The 23,425-nt window shown below is 34.6% G+C and overlaps 1 protein-coding gene across 2 annotated transcripts in view; it reads right to left on the bottom strand.

The window, feature by feature from the left end:
- EXOC6B (exocyst complex component 6B) overlaps nt 1–23,425 on the bottom strand; it is a 597,903-nt gene that overhangs the window by 321,539 nt on the left and 252,939 nt on the right. For both annotated transcript variants that reach the window (XM_047781788.1, XM_047781789.1), the window contains exon 8: nt 15,511–15,579. In XM_047781788.1, the coding sequence (XP_047637744.1) occupies nt 15,511–15,579 (69 nt within the window). The remainder of the gene's footprint in view (nt 1–15,510; nt 15,580–23,425) is intronic.

The following is a 23,425-nucleotide window of genomic DNA, read 5'->3' as shown; positions in this document are numbered from 1 at the left end:
TGGTGTCTTTTTAAGTTATAAGAGCAAAAAAAAGAACTAGGAGGTAAAAGACCATTTCATAGAAGAAAAGTAACCAATCTTACTGTGTAAGAAAGGAAAATTTTGTTATTTTCCCTACAACAATGACAGTCATCAGGCATCCCCAAAAGATGGTTCTGGACAACCAGAGTAAGAATTTGGACAAACACTGTTACATAAAAACTGAGAAGACAGAAATATTAAAGTATATACTGAAGGTTATGCTGAAAGAGAAAAGACTTTTTTTTAAGGTAGGCTAATAAATGTAGAAGGCTTTCTCACCTCCACTTCTATTTTCCAGGCATTACTGATAGGAAACCAGGTCTAGTTCCTGACTATAGTAGAATAAGAAAAACATGGGCTGATTAGGCTTATAAAGTTCACATATTTATTATATACCACATTAGGGTACCATATAATACACTGATTAACTTAACTCTTTTAAGTGCTCAGAACAGGACTTTACACGAGGTATGTTACATTAAGCTGCTTTAATGATAATGAAAACTGACAGAATTTTTATCTAGTTTTTAGTTACCACTAGGTGAATTTAGATGAAAATTATTTAAGTGTCCCAGGCCAAGGTTTCCCCTTCTGTGAAAAGGGATGATTAAAAGAAAGGGTATACAAAGGCCTAATAGATCATGGCTTTAAATTTCTAGATTAGAATTTTTATAAAGGTAACACTAAATGGGGATGGGTTGTGGGAGGACGTGTACAGGTTTTCTTGTATTGTTTCTTACATCTGTGTCTGTATGTCTACACGTGCATTAGCCTTGTTCCTAGTCCCTTACTCCTTCTGCACCGCATTCTTTAAAAGTCCTTTTTATATGAAAATTTGGTGATGGGGGTGAGGATGAGCAGAGCATGTACAAGTTAGAAGGAGAAATACTTACTTGAGATTTAGTATGTTCCAGGTACTATGCCATGTGTGTTTTTACATATAATCTTTCACTCCATTCTGGCAGAAACACTGTGAGATGTTATTTGCATTTTATTTATTTTTTTATCTTGGGCCACACCCACAGCATATGGAAGTTCCCAGACCAGGGATCAAATCCAAGCCATAGCTGCAACCTATGCCATAGCTGTGGCAATGCTGGATCCTTAAGCCACTGCACCACAGCATGAATTCCTACTATTTGCATTTTTAAGTGAGGAAATTAGAGCTATGGAAAGTTAATTAATGTATATTTATCAAGATCTATATTCAAGCTTATCTGACTTGTCCCCAACTTAAAAAAAAAAAAACCTTGACTTAGAAGTCAATTAGTTTCTAATTTTAATTGCTTCAAAATTACAAAAGACTTCAGCATTTTTACAAAATTGTTTGCTCTTTAAAGTTACTGTTTTCTTGAATAGAACTAGACACAGATGGAATGCAGCTTTTGCACTTTGGCCTTCCCATCTTTCTAAAATATGAAAATGATCCACCTTTCAAGAATGAAGACAACAACTACATGCTAAAGAAGGGGGGCTGGAACAACTAAAAGAATCTAAGTCTTTGATGACAGTGTACAGCCACCATACCAACAGTGACGTGCCTACACCTGGACTTCTTGTCATACATGTAAAAAACAAATTCTATATTTGTTTAAACCATTCTACTTGGATTTTAGTTTTAAATGTAACTAAATATAACCCCCCACAATTAAAATAAATCATCTATATTTGTAGCTTAAAAACAAAATTTTCATTATACCTGCTACAACTAATCACAGATAAACATGAGCTCCAGTTATGCTTTGTTCCTCATTAGAAGATTATCTTGGCACATACAACTTACACAAATGAATGACTAAATTTCCCCTATAAAACAAAAGGAGTAGTTTCCATCGTGGCTGAGTGGAAACGAATCTAACTAGTATCCAGGAGGACACAGGTTTGATCCCTGGCCTTGCTCAGTGGGTAAAGGATCTGGCATGGCCATGAGCTGTGATGTAGGTCACAGATGCAGCATGGATCTGGTGTTGCTGTGGCTGTGGTGTAGGCCAGCGGCTACAGCTCCGATTCAACCCCTAGCCTAGGAACCTCCATATGCCACAGGCATGGCCTTAAAAAGCAAAAAAAAAAAAAAAAAAAAAAAAAGGAAATTCGTCCCCTACATCCCCTCTTACTTACTTAGATCACAAGATTCTGGCAACATTTATGGCCCTCTCCTCACAATATCCAAAACTGTTAGGACAATGTATTAAACTAATAATCTAGTATAGAAGGCATTTTAAGGAAACATTTAAAAAACTAAAAATTTAAAATTAGAAACTGATTTAAAAAAAAAAAAAAAAAGAACATACCTAGCAAGCACAACCAAAAAGAAAAGAAAAGGAAGAAAAAGATGTAAGACATGTGGCTGGATATATGAGATGAGGGAGAGACGATTATATAAGCCAAATCCAGAGATCTCAGCAATGGCAAGATTTGGCATAATGAATATGAAGAAACATCAAAAGAAAAAAGAAAATATAAAGTATGTTTCAGGAAAGAACTGCTTGTGCAAATGAATCACAGAGAAAGAACACTGGGGTCTGCACATCTGGAGCATATACTATGAGCAGGGAGGAGGAAAAGAGCAACCAGGAATGAACTAAGAGAGAAAAATATGGAAAACTATATAGACAAAATCAAGAAGTTCACTTTATTCTGAGAACAATGAGAAACTCAAGTATTTAAAGCACAGTTTTGATATGATTTAAACTGTTTAGATAGATTACTGGGCATTATATGGAAAGTGAATTATTTCTTGTTCATTTTGTCAGGGCTTAAAAAATAATCATTGTGGTGTCTAAAGCTGTTTTAAGTGAGATATTATTGTTTTTTTTTTTTAAAAAAAAAGCACACGTAAAAAGCTCCTATTTCCCTAAGTAAGCATTTTGAAAAACAGACGCAAGCAAATCTAGAAAAAAAAAGATTTTTAATCACTTTTTTTTGCGCCTTGTTTTATTCACAGCCAAATGATATGTATGCCCATGGGTAATAAGGTCACCAGGTTAAAAGAGCAATATGACAATTATAAAAAGTTAGATTACAGTTACTACAAACCAGGGCCCATTAGCCCATACTGTAGGAAAGTTATCACTATAAATGGCTTTTCCTGTGTCCTTATCAATGCAGTGCACAAAGTATCGCACCCTCAGCTTTTCTCTATGATCTATGTAGTGTTTACGCCTATCTAACCTCACCAGGCACCGGTAGGTCAGTAAAACTAGGAGGCAGTGAGATATGGCAGGAGAGTGCTGAGACAATCTGTTAAGTGTCAAAGATGGACTAGGAGTCACCAAATATTTCAGGGCAAAACTTTCCACATTAATATATATATATATATATATATATATATATCTCTAAAGAAAATACTTAAAATACATTTTATTGCTCAGAAGTACTCAAGGTCACCATGGAAACAATCCAGAAAGCCTCCAGCTCTATTCTAACAATATAAAGATTTGAAAAACGTACCTACTCATTTCCAACTACGGTTCTCAGGAAGGCTTTGTGATGAAAAGTTCAACTTTCTTTTCTTATTTCCCAAAGGGAAAAAAAAAAAATATATATATATATATATATATATATATATATATTTCAAATAAACATAATGGATTAAAAAGAAAAAAAAAGGCCTCTTCAGGTTCTCTTACAAAGAAGCTTTTCTCTAAATCCATTACATTATAAACTTTTTGAGAATAGGAAGCAACCCGATCATTTCTACATCTTTAGCATTAGGAAATGCATGTTTAAATAAAATATAACATGTTTATTTACAGATCTTCTCAGAATATACTAAAGTGAACTGTAAAAAACATAAGACATAACTAAAGTATACAGTTTCAATACATTTGAAACAGGGCTCCCCTCCTTTTTTTTTTAATGCACCCTCAGCATACAGAAGTTCCCAGGCCAGGGACTGAATCCAGCTACAGCATTCACAATACTGGATCCTTAACTACTAGGCCACTGGGGAACTCCCTCCTCTCTTTCATTTTCAACCTTCTAAAGAGATCAACTGACAAAACTGGTTTTCCCCAGAAACACAGCTCCATAAATAACTTTAAGGACACCTAGATCATTAAGCAATATGCCTCTGGCAATGCTGAAATTCTATATATACAATTTTCAATTTCATGTGAGCGACAAAATAAAGTGATGTTTCCCTCTCTCTGTATCACCATCTTTAAAAATGTCAAGGAAGGAAGGGGAAAAAAAATCCTTATTCACAAACTCTAAACACCTAGAATTCTGCGCATAGGCCTTTCTCATTTGTCTTAATTTCTACCATAGAAGTAGTAAATGACCCCACTTGTATTTATACTCAAACCACATTTTTAAATGTTTATTCAAATGTCTCTGTAAAAAATTTAAAGAGTCTAAAAAATGGATTTTTAATACAGTTATATAAAACAAATATAAGTCAATGGTGTCAATGTTTAAGTAGAATCAGGACAGCTCTAAAACAAACAAATAACACATATATATATATATATATATACACACACACACACACACACACACACACACACACACACACGCTAGACTATGGTAAAAGTACAATCAATTTTAATGAAAACTAAAAACCCAGTCAGAGCTCAATTTATTTACTAGCATTCACTGCTGGATCAATAGTCAATGAGAAGCATTCCAAAAGCTACGTGAGGTTGATGTATGAATATCTTTTTTTATTATCTGCAAATCGACCATCTTAATATCATGATGTAGCAGAGATATTGTGCTGTTTTTTTTAAAGGGGGTATCTTTTTAAAAAAAATCAATAAAAATAAGAAAAAAATCTGATGGCCAAAAATACACCCAATCCTTCTGATCTGCTTTAGGTCTATGTTCCAAATCTTGCTACTAAATTTACTTTTTACTAAAGAGAAAACGTGCCTTCTGATAAAAAGCACAGAAATAAGAACCTTAAAACCTTACCTGTGGTGAAGCTATTCTCTACCAAGTGGGGTTTTCCTCACATTTACCATATGAATGAGTCACATATTTAATATTTGTATAGCACTATGTATGAGACTGCTGAACAAAGTATTATATAAAATCCAAGATATTATTATAAATACATGTATAAGCAACAACACTGCAACAGAAGGATTATGAAGTCTAACTTGGAGAATGTCAAAACCAATAATTTTTCTTTAACTGAAAATTCCAACAGTGTCTGTCTTAGACATTTCAAATATTTATTCCTCAAGTACTTTTATATAATAGCCAATTGCTACTACAAAGTTCTTTAACTGATTTCATCAAGTAATTAATTCCCTTAACCCCTCAGAAAACATGTGTCACTCAGAACTGCTTATGTCTTTTACTTTTTTCCACTCTCCAAATCCTTTCCTTACTATTATCTTATCCTTATTATTATCTTACAGAACCATGGATTTTGTAAGTTCTCCCAGCTGTCAGTACAGACCATACCAGCAGAAATCCTCAGATCATAAAGGGAAAAACATGTTTCAGGAAGATTCCTGCCCACCCCACCCCACTTCATCCCTTGCCACAGCAATGAGCATGAAGGACTGTAAAGAGATTGTGGGTAAAAATCTAACTCTGCTGCTGACTCACCTCTCCTAATTATAGCCATCTACTTAAAAAGAGATATTATTAAAAGCAAGTAAGAGAGAAAATATTCTGAAATTTAACACAATTTGTTGTTATGTTCCCAGAGATAAACTACTAACTAAAATCCTCATAATTATTTCTAAATCTCTGCTCTGAATCTTTCTAAGTAGAAGAATAAAGAGGACAAAACTATTACTTTAGGTGCAGGGGCTAACATTCTTAACAGAAAAACAGGTCGTCAGCTTGCCATATATAATGACTGCCCAGGGAATAAAGATTTATGACACAGAAATAAGGTCACTTTGAAATGTGCTTTTAAATTTAGATTTGGGCAAGGCTTCCAAATCTAAGAAAAAGACAAGGTGGTAGGGAGTCTTTAGGAGGAGGCTTAAAAAACGGGATACTCAAATAGAATTGGGGTAAGCTATTCAGGGGCATAGGTCTGTAGTCAGTACCTGAAACCTAACTCAATCTGTAGTTCCCTTGAGATGAGGAATTCTTTCTAAGTCTATGGATAAGATCCAGGAGTTATGATCAGGGAAGACTCTGAAATTCTAAGCAAAATATCAGATGCATGTATTTATGTGCATTTTATCTGGGGAAAGGATTCACAGCTTTCATCAAATTCTCAGAGGTCTCTTGGCAAAGAAAGTTGAAAGAAATACTGCAATTGCTAGAGCCTTTATAATAATGAATTCATTGTACACTGACGTCCTTCTTATATCTTAGGCTGTTTAAGAGTGTCCTTTAGTAACTAAAGAAGAATCAGATAAAACTATGGTTCTTATGATTTATATAATATTGAGGGGTCAATGCCTACTTAAAAAAAAAAAAAAAAAAAAAGCCCATACATTGCTTCAATTGCTATCCCTGGTCCCAAGATGTCAGAAATCTTTAAAGTGAATTTTTTATTAAAGCATAACACACATGCAGAAAAGTTTTCAAAGGTGGGCATTTATGAACATTTTTAAATCTGGAAATCTTTTATTATATTTTAATGATTTTTGTTTTTTCCTTTATAGTTGGTTTACAGTGTTCTGTCAATTTCTACTGTACAGCAAAGTGACCCAGTCATATATATTTTTTTTTCTCATGTTATTCTCCATCATGTTCCATGATAAGTGACTAGATATAGTTCCCTGTGCTATAAATTGTTAATAAGCAGACCACTGGTGACCAATATACCACAAAAAGATCATAAATGAGGCCCACAAACTGGGAGTATAGTTATATTTACAGATTTGCTCCTCAGATACCCAAGATCCTTGTTATGGGGCATGTATATCCTTTCAGCGATAGAAAGCTGAGTGAGCAGCAAATTTGGAGAAGAGTCAGAAAGATGTTACAGTATACAGAGAAGCTTAAAGTACATATAAATCTTTGTCCAAACTGAGCTGAGTTCAAGGCTTGAAGCCCATAAACATGGCAGACACCACTGTGTTGACAGAGTTTTCAAAAAATCTTCAAGACAGATTGGTTTCTGTTTCATTAGACAGATAGCCCGTCCATCTTTTTAACTATGACTACACTACGTAAAAGAATCTCAGATATTATTACTCATCATTTCTCTTCCAGTAAAATCTTTAGTTTGTTATTTTCTTCCATTTTAAAAATATTATCTTTAATGACTGTAAAATGTTTTATATACTGTCCCTTACTTGCCCATTTCTAAACTGCACATGAAGATTAAACAGTATAAGTTGTTTAAAACAACTCTATAAAATACACCTACCTTTGCCCTGTACACTTCCATTTGCATTACTACATCAAGGACCAAGTCTCAATTAACCACTATCTGACCCTTGTTCACTTTCTTCCCTCCCCTCCTCCTGCCTAAGTTTGCCCTTCCTGCCAAAGTTCAGCACTTCCTAGAAAAGTCTCACAGCCTGTTTGATATTGTACTTCACTTTAGTCACCAAAGGAAGAATTTACAGGTGCTTGGCCCCATCTATAAGACCATGACCGAAATCTGACCTCCTGTTACAATACGTGAACTCCTGCCCTACTGATAAGGCTGGCAGATATAAGTAGGATTTTTCAAATAATCCTTTGGGAATTTATAAGCAGCACAGCCATAAAAGGGGGGTGAATGGAAGGTCGGTTTCACTAAAAATAATAAATATTGCCATGTTTATTCAAAGTGTGCCTTGTTATCCTCCAGGCCAAAAGTTCAGATAAACACTATTGTAAATGACAAATATTAGAACTTTTTGTTACTTCTGTTATGAACCTTCCGTTGGACACCAATAGAACTGTTTCCCCTTGTATAAGTCCCAGCCCTGATATTGTATAACACTGATTGAGACTAGAACACTGGATTAATTTTCAGGTCAAAAGGAGGGTAGTTATGTTTCAAAATAAAAAGCAAACATTTAGTTAATATTATCTACAACTAATATTAAGTGCTAAGTGCTAGGACTAAAATATATATATATATAATAAAATATGGTACCTGCCCTAAAAAAAACTTGTAGTCTATTGAAGGAAAAGAATATATACTTAGCATACAATGATATAATATAGCAACCACTAATACAAATATATACTGAGTCCTATCATAATGCAAAGAAGAGGGTGCACTGACCTCAACTTAAAACATCAGGAAAATCTTCTGGAGGAAACACGTAGGAAATAAATATGAATCAGGAAAATAAAGAGAAATGGAAATACTAATTCAGGCAGAAGGACTAGCATGAGGAAAGGATGAGCTGCATGAAATAGCATGGTGCATTCAAAGAACTAAAAGCATTTCAGTATCACTGAGGCAAGGTGATTAAGTAGCAGGAAACACAGCAGACAGGACATGGAAAACCTGCTGTACTTCTGTAAGCTATATATTCTATGTTGCTCTATTTTACTCCACAGATGACCAATTAGAGAATTTTAAGCAGACGATATACATTAGATTTGTAGGACAGATTACCAATAATATGGTGAGAAGTGACTGAGGGGTTTGTGATAAAAGGTAAGGAGAACAGTTAGGAGACTGCTTTCAATAATCCTGATGAGAATCTGAGCTAGGGCAATCATTTTAGGATAGGGAAGGATGAAGTAAAATTACATTTAGGAGTAACATTTGCAAGATCTGGAGATCTAGATATGAGATTGAGAAAAAAAGGAAAGGATTATGAGTTTTAAGTAGTAAACTATCAACAAAGTCAAAAGATGCTGCAAGGTCCAGCAAGGTACAGATTCAGGGTAGCGGTATGAACAGAAGATAAATATACCGGGTTAATGAAAGAATGAAGAGTGAAGAAGTAGAAGTTTAGAAATGGAAAGGAATGAGAGAGAGGTTTATTTTCTCCTCAGTCCTCATTTCTCCATTCCTGAATCTTTTCTTAAAGCCTAATGTTAATATTATATCTTTTCTTAAAGCCTAATGTTAATATCAGGAAATAAGAAAATATTACAAATATTTATATTGTTTCAATATCTCTGTCATTACTATTAGGAGGAGTTATCTTTCATCACACAATAATATAAATAGTGATTTGAGAAGGGGAAAACAAATACAGAAAAGTGACAAATTACAGCCCCCAAGAAGCTATGAAAAGAGTCAACCCTAGAAGTTATAAATGCTCTGGGCTTTGCTTTAGCAAATGAGATATTTGAGTTGTTGTAAAAGTTCCTATAGGTCTAGAGCAGCAATGTCTAAAAAGTAAATATGTATTCCCAAAAACATAGAGCTGACCAAGAACCAGATGAGAACCCACCCCTCCTGTAGGGAAAACCTACACATGCACCTGTAGGAGACCCAGAAATGTGTCAGGAATCACTGTCTCCCTGGGTAGATCCATCTCTGCAATCGCCATGGCTGTCAGCTCTGAATCTACACCATGAAACCATGCCCTCACCTAAACTTTAAATCCCTTCCCCTGCCATTGTTTCTTTTGGGTTTTATGAACTTTATTTTTTCTGTCACTTTATTTAAAGCATCCTATATTTCATGTTCTAAGTTTAAAAAAATAGAGCTGAATTCTCACCACTCTAGTTGAGAATTGTACCTATTTAACCTCATTCGAAACATTATAAACCGAGAAAGAGGCCTGTTTCTGCTATAAAAATGCCTTAAAACTTATGAACACTAAATATCTCAATGTTACAGGATACCACTGTGTACAGTTTATTCTGAAACTGGAAGTTTAAGGTCCTTCTGTTTTGTTCTTACAGGTTAAGACTACATAGTCTTTGTGAATGTGTGAATTTTAATAATTGATCAACTTTGCATGTTGATGGCAGAGACTAGAACCTCTACCAATATGTTTACACTTTGTCATATACTTTGAAAAATACCAATAATGTGTCTAATAGCCAGTATCAGACACACGTAATTTTTGCCAAATTAACCACCATTTATTAAATGTCAACTCTGTGCAGGGACTGAGCTAGGGACCCTCAAACAGTATCTATAACTGCACTAACCAGTCATTATTATCACATTTTATATATAAGAAAGCTAAGGTTTAGGTAACTTTCTTAATACCACTAGTGTGCAAACAAATTACTTCAGTACTCTTATGAATTGCTATTAGAGTGATCTTGAGGAAAATTTGTTATGTTTTCTGTATCACTGAATCTTAATGAAACTTAAAATACTAGCATACACACAGTGATGAGATATGGTACTGTCATATTATAATCATTCAAAGGTTATAACATCTCTCCAGGTAGATTATAGCTTTTGTAAAAGCATAAATCCTTGACAAATTTATCTATCTTTGCTTCTCCAAGTCCATTCATGCAGAAGAGAAAATCAATGTGTTTACTTACTAAGTAAATGAACAATAAAATTTGAGTTAGCATATGTTCAAACAAACATACAACTCAACCAACCACGGATCAAAAATATTAAAAAAAAAAAATTCCAGAAGTTCCAAAAAGCAAAAATTGAATTTGTCATACTCTCCAACTATTTACATGGTGTTTACATTGTATTGGGTATTTTAAGTAATCTAGAGATGATTTAAGGTATATGATAGGGTATGTGTAGGTTATATGCAGTCTATGCCACTTTATATAGCACTCGGGAATTTTGGTATCAGAGGAGATTCCTAGAACTAATCCCACCTGGATACTAAGAGATAACTGCACTATGTTCTTTAGGTACCACTTATTTAGTTATTCATTCAACTAATATTTATTAACTACACCAGGAACTGTGGTTGGCAGTGAGGATATAACATTAAATGAAACAAACTACCCATTTTCATGGACTTAACACTATTTGAGGGGAAAGAGTCACTTGATTTTGCAATTATAAGGACTACAATAAACTTTGAAACCTGATATGAGCAAATATGGTTCTTTAACCAGATTTAAAGAGACAACAAAATCATGGAGCATGGAAGCAAGATGATAAGGAGAAAGGAGGAAGTGTGCAGCAAAGGAAAAATGCATATTACTGCATGTATGATTTCTACTCAACTTTCAATAAAAAGATAACTCCTATCTTATATAAATCATTTCATAAGTAGGAAAAAGGGAAGGATATTCAACAATTTATGAGATTAAAATAATACTTAAAAATCACATAAGGATAATACAAGGAAAGAAAATTATAGGCCTGTTGCTTATGACCTTACATAAAAACACAAAAAAGGATTAAAATTTTAAAATAAACTAAAAGGAGTTAAATTCCACAAAGTATTTCTTAAAAAAGCTGTAATACATCATCATCATCAAGTTGGATTTATCTAAAGAATGCAAGAATTGTTTAATATTAGAAATCTATCAATGAAATTTACTACCTTCCTGAATTAAAGGATAAAAAGCATAGGATTTTATCAATATATCTGAAAAAAAAATTCAATAAAATTCAATACACATTTATGTTTAAAACTTGTCACAAGTCTAGGAATAACTAGACAAAGAATATTCACCAATATCCTATTGAAAACATCAGTTAATGGAGAAACTTTAGATATATTCCCTTTGAGATTAGAAATCAGAGAAGGATATTCACTATCACCTTTCTGAATGACAAAGTAATGATGATCCTGGTCAATACAATAAAAAAATAAAAAGAAGAAAGACAAATTGTTAGGAAGAAAAGAAACAAAGTCACTATCTACAGACATTATGATCAACTACATAGAAAACCTATGGTAAAACAAAAAACAAACTGTAAAAACTAACACAAGAGTTGAGCAGATTGCCAGATGTAGATTAATTTACAAAACTCAATAGCATTTATCAATATCAGCAATAATATTAGAAAATAAAGTAGAAAAGAGCAAGAAAAACTGTATGTTGATATTAGCAAAGACTGCCCAAGACTATTAACTTAGGGGAAAAAAGCTCAATTAAATAATTTTAAAGTAGATCTTATTCAGAGTTCCTACTATGGCTCAGTGGGTTAAGGATACAACCAATTATCTCTGAGGTGGCTCAGGATCAATCCCCAGCCCAGCGCAGTGGGTTAAGGATTCTGCACAGGTCACAGCTGTGGCTCAGATTTCATCCCTGGCCTGGGAATTTCCATATGCTGCAGGTAAAGCTGAAAAGGAGTGAGAGGGAGTAGATCTTATTCTTCCAAAATTGAGATGACCTAGCATTATACAGTGGTCACTTCTTCCCCAAATTTACCTATAAATTCAACAGATTCAAATAAAAATTCTAGAAGGATTTTGTACGTAAATTCAAACTGATTCTAAAATATAAACAAAAAATTAAGGTCTATAAAATAAAGGCAATTTAAAGAGGGCAAACAAGAGGGTGCTTCTTTTACCATGTAGTAGATATATTACAAAATCAAATATAACAAACTATAGAGGCTAATAAACAGATTTGCATAAATATGAATATTTAGTGTATGCCAGAGGTACTACCAGGAATTACTGGGTGATGTATAGATTATGTAGTAGATAGGATTAGTAAAACTGAATCCATCATATAGAAAAAAATTAAGTTGGATTCCTTCTTCATACTATACACAATGGTAAAAATAAGATGGGTCAAAATACACTGTTGGTGGGAATGTAAACTGGTACAACCACTATGGAAAACAGTATGGAGGGACCTCAGAAAACTAAATATAGAACTATCACATGACCCATCAGTCCCATTCTTGGGCATGTATCTAGACAAAACTTTCTTTGAAAAAGATACATGCACCCCTATGTTCATTGCAGTACTATTCACAATAGCCAAGACATGGAAACAACTTAAATAGCCATTGACGGATGAATGGATTAAGCAGATGTAGTATATATACACAATGGAACACTACTCAGCCATAAAAAAGAACAAAATAATGCCATTTGCAGCAACATGGATGGAACTAGAGACCCTCATACTAAGTGAAGTCAGTCAGAAAGAGAAAGACAAATACCATATGACATCACTTACATCTGGAATCTAATATACGGCACAAATGAACCTTCCCACACAAAAGAAACTCATGGACTTGGAGAACAGACTTGTGGTTGCCAAGGGGGAAGGGGAGGGAGTAAGATGGACTGGGAGCTTGGGGTTAATAGATGCAAACTACTGCATTTGGAGTAGATAAGCAATGAGATCCTGCTGTATAGCACAGGGAATTATATCTAGTCACTCACTTATCATGGAACATGATGGAGGATAATGTGAGAAAAAGAATGTATATATATATATATGTGTGTGTGTGTGTGACTGGGTCACTTTGCTGTATAATAGAAATTGACGGAACACTGTAAACCAACTATAGTGGAAAAAATAAAAATCATTATAAAAATAAAAATTTTAAAAATCAAAATGTGAATGGTAAAATGCTAAAGGTAATGTGAGAGGAATGTTCTAGGACCCTGGAAGAGAGAAGGATTTTTTTTACAAATGTGAATCAAAAAGTACAGACTGTATATAAGGTTATATCAACTTGATTATATTAAAATCAAGAGATTTCTGTTTCATGAAAGAAAACATAGATATAGTTTAAAGTCCAGTGGCAAAGTGGAAAAAAGATATTTGCAACATCTCAAACTGTCAATATCAACAACATAGAAAAGAATTTCTGAAATTTCTCTTTCTAGCAAACAGAAAAGACAAAAACAAGAAATCCAATAAAAAATTAAGCAAAAGTTAAAAGAGGCAGTTCAGAAAAGAAAAATCTTAAATGATTAGTAAGTCTATAAAGAGAAGGACAATGTTACTAGTACAAAGAGAAATGCAAATTAAAACAATATCAATATCCATTAGGTTAGCAGAAACTAGAAAACAGTGAAATTAAATATTATATCTATATACTTTATGACCCAAGAATTCCATACCTAGGTATACAAACCACAGAAACTTATATACAAGTCTATAAGAGGAAACTATTTGTTACAGCTGAATGTCATTAGCAATTTAAGTGTTGATCACTAAAGTAATAGATAATTAAAATGCAGTACATACAAACCAACAAATATGCAGAACTGCGAGGCAATGAGTTAGATATATAGACTGTGATGAGAATAAATATTAAAAATAGTACCAAAGAAGATATAAGTAATAGAGCTAGGTCCATAGAACATACCATTAGAACAAGTTAAAAACATATACATACACAAAGTCACTATATATTTTTCAAGGACACAAACATAACCAATCACTACGTATTAAACATATTAGAGTTAGTGTACTTGGGGATAAGAGACAAGTGGGCTTACAGAAAAAAATAAAATAAAATAAAATAGGGGACTGTGTATGAAACGATGAACAGTATTTCACAAACTAATATAATTTATTTAATTTTCTGTATATGAGATTGAAAATAAAGTGTCTACTTTATTTTAGAGGCTTTCAAACAACTTTATATCTTGCTTCACTTTATATAATAAGAATGATAAATAGAAGGAATACAGAATGAGACAAGAGAGAGAGAGAAGGGAAGAGGGAAGAAGAAGAGAAGTGGGAGGGGGAAAGAAAAGAGAGGAGAAGAAGCTACCAGGTCTTTGCTCAAACTACTGGAGATTACCAAAAATACTTCAGGCCATAAAGTCCACCCAAAGTGTCTGGGGTAATGACCAACTGACACTATGTTAACATATGAGGAAAGAAAATGGATAACACACTGGATAACAAAATATACTCAAACATACTCAAAACAACTCAGGTTGATGTTTCACTGAATTTTGCTATAAAATATATCAATAATGGACTTCTCTCATCAATTTGTCCTTGATAATAGTTTAGCTTCATAGTTTAATTTTTTGATTGACTTTGTATGTATCCATATCTGCAGGTAGGTATACTACCAAGAAGAAGATAGGGCCATTCTTGGAGGTCCCGTCATGGCTCAGCAGAACTGAACCTGACTCGTATCCATAAGGATGCAGGTTCGATACCTGGCCTCATTCAGTGGGTTAAGGATCTGGAGTTGCTGTGAGCTGTGGTATAGGTCACAGACATGGCTCAGATCCTGCGTTGCTGTGACTGTGGTGTAGGTCAGCAGCTACAGCTCCGATTCAGCCCCTAGCCTGGGAGCTTCCATATGCTACAGGGTGCCCTAAAAAAAAAAAGACAGGGCCATTCTTAAAACTACCATTAATACCCATAATATTTCTCCCCAGAGAGGTTCCTCTTTCCATATGTGTGTTCCAAAAGAATAACTGCCATCAAGAATGAAACACTGAACAGTCTTTACAAATATTATTTTAATATTTAAAGAAGGCTATTTTAAAATAAATAACTACATTATTAAATTAAGAATAGAAATCTGAATTTGTGTGTCACTATTTCCAGGTATAACCAAATAATTTATTGAGGACTGATGTTACTAGCTATAGCATATCACATGGCAATCATAAATAAAATATTAAAGAAGAAGAGAAAGGAACTTTTTATAACTGATACTCCTTAAATAATGGTTTCTCATTCCTAACTCTTGATAATAAAAAGAAAAGCTATCGAAAATTAGAAAGCAGAGTTCTGAATTCAATAAACATCTTTATTAGGCAGAGACAAATAAAGACTCACCAGGACAGAATATATGTGCAGACACCGATAAACAGGAGAAAAATCAACCAAATCTTGGGCCCCAGGTACCTGAAAAACAACCAAGATTGTCACAAAATATTCAAACAAGGCTACTAAAAGCAACTTCACTCATTTTTAATACTTAGGCATTAAAAAAAAAAAAAAAAGCCAGTTCTAGCTTTTAAGAGAAAAACACAAACTATTCTTCCAGAAACCTAGTTTTGGCATTTTAGCCATGGAATTAATAAGCTATGTCCCAAAGTTGGGACACAGAACAAAAAATAGATAGTAGAGAAGAGTAATGGGTATCACTGGTTCTGTCTGCATCTACTTTTAGAGACACATTTTGGGTCCTAAGCCTCTGAAGGAAAAGAAGGTGAGAATGCGATTTGGGTGATCTGACTTTGTCTTCTTAGATACATGATACTCTACATAAAAAACTAAGTTTCAGGGGTCAAAAACAAAACTTGCCACTTGAATGGCCTGCCAGGTAACTTCTGAAGGGCATACAAATCAGTGACTACTTAAGTCAGCAAGCAATTAAAAATATGCTAGGAAGAGAGAGGATATAACATTTTAAAAAAATAAGATAATGAATGGAAAAGTCAAACCTAGAGTAATGTCAACAAATTATAATACATGAACAATGCGTACAGATTAAACCTATACACCAAAAAAGAAAGTAAAACAAAAACCATCGGTTAAGAAGTGCAGTATAGTCACAGTGCTAAAACTGATTCATTAAATTCATGGCAATGAATAAGTCGCAATTCACTTTGACTTCAATTTTCTTATCTGAAAAAAGAAACTATTAGTTGACCTATAGGAACTGAACAAGAATAAAAAGAAAAAGTTGGAGTTCCCGTCGTGGCGCAGTGGTTAACGAATCCGACCAGGAACCATGAGGTTGCGGGTTCGGTCCCTGCCCTTGCTCAGTGGGTTAACGATCCGGCGTTGCCGTGAGCTGTGGTGTAGTTTGCAGACGCGGCTCGGATCCTGTGTTGCTGTGGCTCTGGCGTAGGCCAGTGGCTACAGCTCCGATTTGACCCCTAGCCTGGGAACCTCCATATGCCACGGGAATGGCCCAAAGAAATAGCAAAAAGACAAAAAAAAAAAAAAAAGAAAGAAAAAGTTAAAGCAAATATGGCATGAAACAAAAAAGACAAAATTACATGAAGAAATAATCAAAATAAAGACCTAGTTGAAATTTTTCTGTAACAATGGTAACTGTATGATTCATCAGCCTGTAAGCCACAGGCACATCTAAATTAGGTTGGGCTGATCCATGAGTACAGGGTCAGTTTCCTTTATTTCCTAAAGCAAGCCTCATATCTTCTTTTGGGTCACAGATTCTTCATCAAGATGCTTTCCCTAATGAAATCTATTTATTCTGCAATTCAACAGTACAAAACCTACTTTATTTTCCCTCCAAAAGCATCACATCTCTCTATATATCGGTTCAAATTTATTGACCATTCTATGCATCTGTTTTGCATGCAAGAGAGCAGAGATTAAATTTTCTATGTTTGGGAACCTCATAGTGCTACACACTCTGTAATCACTCAAAACAAATTTTTTTGTGAATCCAAAGATTCAAGATCCTACACCATGGCCAAAGAATACTTTTACTTAAAAAAATTTTTTTTTAGGTTAGCATTGACAACTTACTGAAAAAAACATTTCATGGGCAGATGGACAGCAAGTAAAGAAAAAGTAAGATTAAAAAGCACCTAAAAGGGAGTTCCCACTGTGGCTCAGTGGGTAAAGATTCTGGTAGTATCCAGGAGGATGCGGGTTCAATCCCTGGCCTTGCTCAGTTGGTTAAGGATCCGGCATTGCCACGTGCTGTGATGCAGGTCACAGATGCCACTCAGATCCGGTGTTGCTGTGGCTGTGGTATAAGCCAGCTGCTGCAGCTCCAATTCGACCCCTAGCCTGGGAACCTCTGTATGCCACAGGAATGGCCCTAAAGGAGGTAAAAAAATAAAAAGCATGTGAAAATTCTACCTTTAAAGTACAAATAGATACTTATTTTCATCTTAACATAGAAAGAGCCACAGATGGTCATTTCAGGTATTCTTATTTGAAGTGACCATAGCATTAAATTATCTTTACAGTCTCTCCTCTGATTTTGAAGTGGAGATTTGAAGAAAATTTATTTTATTTTTCCAGAAAACCAGAGCCTTCCAGTGAAAATGACAGCTAAGTGAAATATGATCTCATAAGAAGAAACATAGAAAAATTCCATGAAATTATATTTACAATAGTATTTAAATTATCTAAAAATTACAGGTGCACATGAAAAAAAGCCAAGAAAGAAATGCACAAAAAAATTTTTAATCTGAGTAAGAAATGAAACCTTTTTATTTAGAATGAATGATTATAAAGTTATTTATTAGAAATATACACTTACAAGAAGTTTAAGAAAAATTTACCTAATTTTGAATAACATATTTATTCACAACTGTTTACATGTTCTTTGCGAAATTTATTTCTTATGTTTTGCTTTGAACTCAGAGTCATATTTTCACTCAAAAGGAACTTGCTTCTAGCCATTCCAAGGACAGAGCCTTGGCCTTTTCACATGTCAGATCCATCCTTACAGAATGAACATACATGTTGGGGGACAGTTTCCACAGAAATATGTGACAGATAAATAATGGGGCACTTTACTAATGGGTAAGAAGATTGGTTTATGTGGGCCAACCACAAAATAGATATAATTAAAGAGGAAACAAAGGCCTCTCCTGTCATCTCCAACAAATATTTATGACCAACCCTATTCTCCATGAGGCTCCCTTAACACCATCATATTCAGCTTTAAGCTGCTTAAAAGTGCCCTGACCTGGAAGTACTGGCTTTGCTATTTCTCGGCCTCTGAAATCATAATCCAGTGAAGTCCTCCTAAGCAGTGAAGTCCTTCCTGCTTTGAAATCGGTACCCAGCAATCTAGACAAGAAGGAGCCGAAGGGGGCTTCAGTTCACAAACTTTATTTCCACCCCCAGCCTACTGTTTAGAAATCATTTTTCCTCCATGCTCCCTTCTGTGAGGAACAGTAGGAACACTGCGAGGAACCCAGAAGAGCGCTGTGAGGGGAAAGGCATGTAAAGCATGCACTGACTCATGTTGCTTTGAGCTAGATGTGTTTTCTCTGCTTCCACTAATGAAAAAGAATTACTTACATCTACAGAAAGGTGAAAGGAGGCAAGCAACATACACTGTACGTGAAGGAATGCTTCACGACTGGAAGGATAAGAAATGAACTTCCAAAAATCTAAATAAATAGGAGTGAGGAAGAGTACGACAACAAAAGGGAATGTTTCCTGACTCACATAATAAATAGGTCTGCTTTAAGGTCCACATTTTGCTTCTCATTTAAAATGCTAAATCTCTGTCAGGGCTGTCTTCCTTCTTCTCCACTGCCCTCCCTCCCCTCAAGCTGCAAAGAATGATTCAGGCAGGTTTAGGTTTCAGCTGGGGCAGCGGGAGGGGTCCAAGGACACTTTCCTAAGCTAACAATGACTGCCTCTAATGGTTTCTGTCTCCTAACAAAAGCCATGACTCCATCTTTATCAGCTTCATCTAATTTTTCCTTTCCAAAGTAAATAACACAGCCCTTGCATTTTACACATGTCCAAGTTTGACAAATCATTATCGACCGAAACTATAACTGATAAGAGATAACTTTGTGGTGGGACATTGTCATTTCCTCTCATAAGGGCTTTCTTTCTGAGATACAGAAACATGATTAAAATAGTTAAACATTTCCTCTGCAGGGCAGTCAGGAACTCAAGACATTAAGATACTGGAGTCTGTATTTTTCTAGTTCAAACAGATCTATCCTCCTAACAACAGTAGCCACAAACAATATACTTACCATTACCCTGCTTTTTTAACTTGTTATTTTCCTTAAGCCACATGAAATAATTTCATCACCAAGGACAGCAGCTGCCTAATTCCCTATATAGTTTCTGCATAGAGTGACTTCTGATGCTTCAAACCTCTTTAAATTCAGGGAGGAGCAAATAGTAGGTAAAATTTTAGATTATGTAAACAAGAAATCTATGCCTCAGAGCACTTTAGTCTATAAACTAAGGGAACTTGGACATATTTCAAAATAACAGATAATAATAAGCTCTTAAAAGAATTTATTGGGGACTGAACTACCACATCCCATAGACAGGCTGAACTATCATGGAGGTAACAACTACATTCAACAATGATACATTCACATACTCACTAGACATCATATACCAGTAGATACCAATACATATGGCTAACCTGTCTGTTTCAATCTTATATTCCTATGATAAATATTAACAACTTCAGTCAAAGTAATACTTCCTAATTACTGCCTATAAACTACTCGTCATTAAATACCATCATATCCACCAATACACCAGCTATCACATGATGCCACTGTACAGATGGCAAAAAGAGTCTGTAGACAGAGGAAGAAAAGTAAATTCATAAAGAGGATTAATGAACAGTACCCTGAAAATATAGTCTTATGAACCTCTGCATACCATATAGAGGAGATATAAAGATTCAGAGGAGAACTGTGATCGGAAAAATCATATTCCTTATGGTTTTGATTTTTTTTCCACTCAGATTTGAGTGATGTGATTTACGACAGGATAAAGTTGGTAAACATTCTACATGCATGAACTATGACAACTAATCAAGTTTTTAATCATAAAAAAATTCAGAGGCGAAATGGAAATATTAATATAGGACAAGAAGAAAAGAAACATGAATATTACTGGTCATGAAAATCCTTACAAAACATTAGCATCCGATTTTTATGATGTTTTTCTTCTTTTCTAATACAGCTTGGGTCAAGTCAAAAAAAAAATCTCTGAAAATGGGAAGGTTAGTGGCTAAGTTCTCATAAACGATAAGGAAAATAGTTTTATTTTGAAAAGCTATTTTGATTTTAAAGTAAATGACATTCAAGTTCTAACAGACATATTCATCTAATAATTTTAATAACACATATTTCCCCCCACCTCAAAAAAGAAAAAAAAAAGGAGCTAGAAGTTAGTAGTTCTTTCCACTATCTTTAAAGGCTCACTAGTGAAGGGAGGCAGAGGGAAGAGAGTGCCTGCAGGTAAGGATCTGACAAATCTACCTGCTTCATTACTAGGTAAGCATATCATTAGAAAAGAGGAACAGAGTACAAGAAAAGATCGCTTGTCTCCCTCCACTCGAAAAGAGTAACAAATGTAACTAAGAGAGATTTGCCTAGGCTGCTGATAAAGATAGCACATGAAAACAGAAATGCATTAGTGAGCTCGAGTGTTCACACAGCCGTCCCAGGAGATACACACACACACACACACTCTCAGGCACATACACTGATCATTTATTTTTCCCTTAAGAACGCTTTCAAAGTAGGTGGATCATCCAAAAAGAGTATGATGGAAGTTTGCAAGGAATTTAGATATGTTTCTCAATAATTATTTGAGTCATTCTCCATCTTGAAAATACTTCTGATTACCACTTAACACAAAACAGTGTTTTGGTTTCTTGGTATTGGTAAATAAATGTAGGGTCTGGGTGCCTATTACTGAGCAACTATTAGTTGGATTTCAAGTCATTAAAATGTACCAGACATTTTTCTCAAGGGAGAAAACAACAAATGATTAGCTAAAAGGGCACTGCCTTTGAATTCCCAGAGGATAATTTTGACTGTCCACATAATATTTGGAAACCAGGAAATATCTGGCAAACATTTTTCATATTGTGCTTTTCTGAACTACTTGGCTTCCAAACTTCAGAGAAAAGAAGGATAGACATCATTTGGACCTAAGCTTTAATACAGCTGGACTAAACACAGGCACACCAACAAACCAGAAAGCCTAAGATTCTAAGTGACAAGAATTAGCAAAAAGTATAAAAAAAGTTTAAGCATTTGAAAATGTATAAGAATACCCTGAGCAGAGCCCTAACCTAAGAAGAACAGAATTTTTCTACTGAGTTTCTCACAGATTATTAAGATTCTTCCTGAGAAGTCCCTAAGTAGATTACCACTTAATTTATTCAAGTATTTGCACTAAATGGAAAGAAATCGGGGTGTGGGGGGGATCAGCATTTTTGTTTACTGAGGCACCACAAAAAACCTCTGGCAAAAATCAAGATAATCCCTCAAGAATTCTCTGCTTGAAGCTAAACATTTAGGTAATACAAATTCAACTGGCCTTTATTTAACATTGGTCTAATATACGCTAAGAAATTCTAAACTATTAAGGCAAAAAGAAAATTTAGCACTTTACATGGTGTTAAGTATGAAAGTTCCAAGAGAAGGAAAAACTTAGGTGACCAAAAAGTGGGTAGAAAAAAAACCTTATTATAGGTAAAGAACGAATATAACTAATATATAAGGAAATCCTAAAAACTGAAAGAAAAAAAACAAAATCATTTTAAAAATCGTCAATAAACATGAGAAGTTTACTGGGAAAAAAATATACAAAAAGCCTTCAAATTTATCAGACTATATTTCACCTATTTATCACTATGTATGGTAACATATATTCCTATTACAGAATGCAAATTAAAACTATACAGAGATAACATTTCTCATCTACACAATGGCAAAAATTCAAAAACTTAACGAGATGCTCTCTTAAAGAAGTTGTAAGAAAATAGGATCCTCATAAATTACTTGTAGCAGGGAGGTATAGAAAATGGTACAATCTCTATGGAGCAAAACTATACATGCCCTTTGAATCAAAAAGCTCCACTTTCTTTCAAATGACTCAACTATAGCTGGGGGTGGAGGAGGGGAATAAAATTGACTCTTTCAAAATCAACTTTTTGAGAGAAAAAGCTCCAAATTTAAAAAGTGGAATATTTAAGTAAAGGGTAATATGGATGTTTATTTTACCACTCTGGTAAGTTTTCTAAGGATTTAAAATTCTTTATAAAAAAGTTTTCAAAGGGCAGCAGTGGGTGGCACAGTTTGTTAAGGATCTGGCATTGTCACTGCAGTGGCTTGGGTTCCTACTATGACAGAGGTTTGATTCCTTGGCCAGGAACTTCCATATGCCATGTGTGTGGCCAAAATAATAAAGTTTTTAAAAGAGGGTATTACTCTAGAGGTGTGGGTTGTGGGAAGAGCAAGATGGGTGAAGGAGGTCAAAAGGTACAGATTTCCAGTTATAAAATAAGTGTAAGGGTCATGTAATGTACAATATGGCAATTATTCTTAATAATATTATGTTACATATTTGAAAGTTATTAAGAGGGTAGATCTTAAAATTTCTCATCACAGGAACAAAACTGCAACTATGTATGGCGATGGATGTTAACTTAGACTTAACAGCAATCATTTTGCAATATACAGAAATACCAAATCATTACACTATATACCTGAAACTAATATAATGTTATATGCCAATTGTACCACAATTAAAGATTCTTATAAATAAGTAAAAAGATGATGTTACAGAAGAGGTGATATTGAGTTAGTCCTCAAGGAAAGGTAGAATTTGGTATTTTAGAAAAGAAGCAGGGGAAAAGGAGTACTTTCCCTAGTTGGGGTTTTTAGCAACTTAGTACAGAGTGAAGAGGGTGGTTGAATGAGCAATGAGTATATAAAGGAGAAATTTGAAAACACCTGAAAAGGAAGGTAGGCTTTTATAATTAGGGCAAATAATTTCATAATAAGAACTATATATTACCAGAAAATGAAAAAAAATTAAAAGATCTTAAATCAATGACCTTAAAAATTTAAGATCTTGGGACTTCCCATCGTGGCGCAGTGGTTAACGAATCCGACTAGGAACCATGAGGTTGCGGGTTCGATCCCTGGCCTTGCTCGGTGGGTTAACGATCCAGCATTGCCGTGAGCTGTGGTGTAGGTCGCAGATGCGGCTCGGATCCTGCGTTGCTGTGGCCCTGGCATAGACTGGT

This window comes from Phacochoerus africanus, chromosome 5, assembly GCF_016906955.1.
Source record: "Phacochoerus africanus isolate WHEZ1 chromosome 5, ROS_Pafr_v1, whole genome shotgun sequence".
Classification (NCBI taxonomy): Eukaryota; Metazoa; Chordata; class Mammalia; order Artiodactyla; family Suidae; genus Phacochoerus; species Phacochoerus africanus.
The sequence above is the reverse complement of the archived record's forward strand: the minus strand, read 5'-3'. Positions and strand labels throughout refer to the sequence as shown.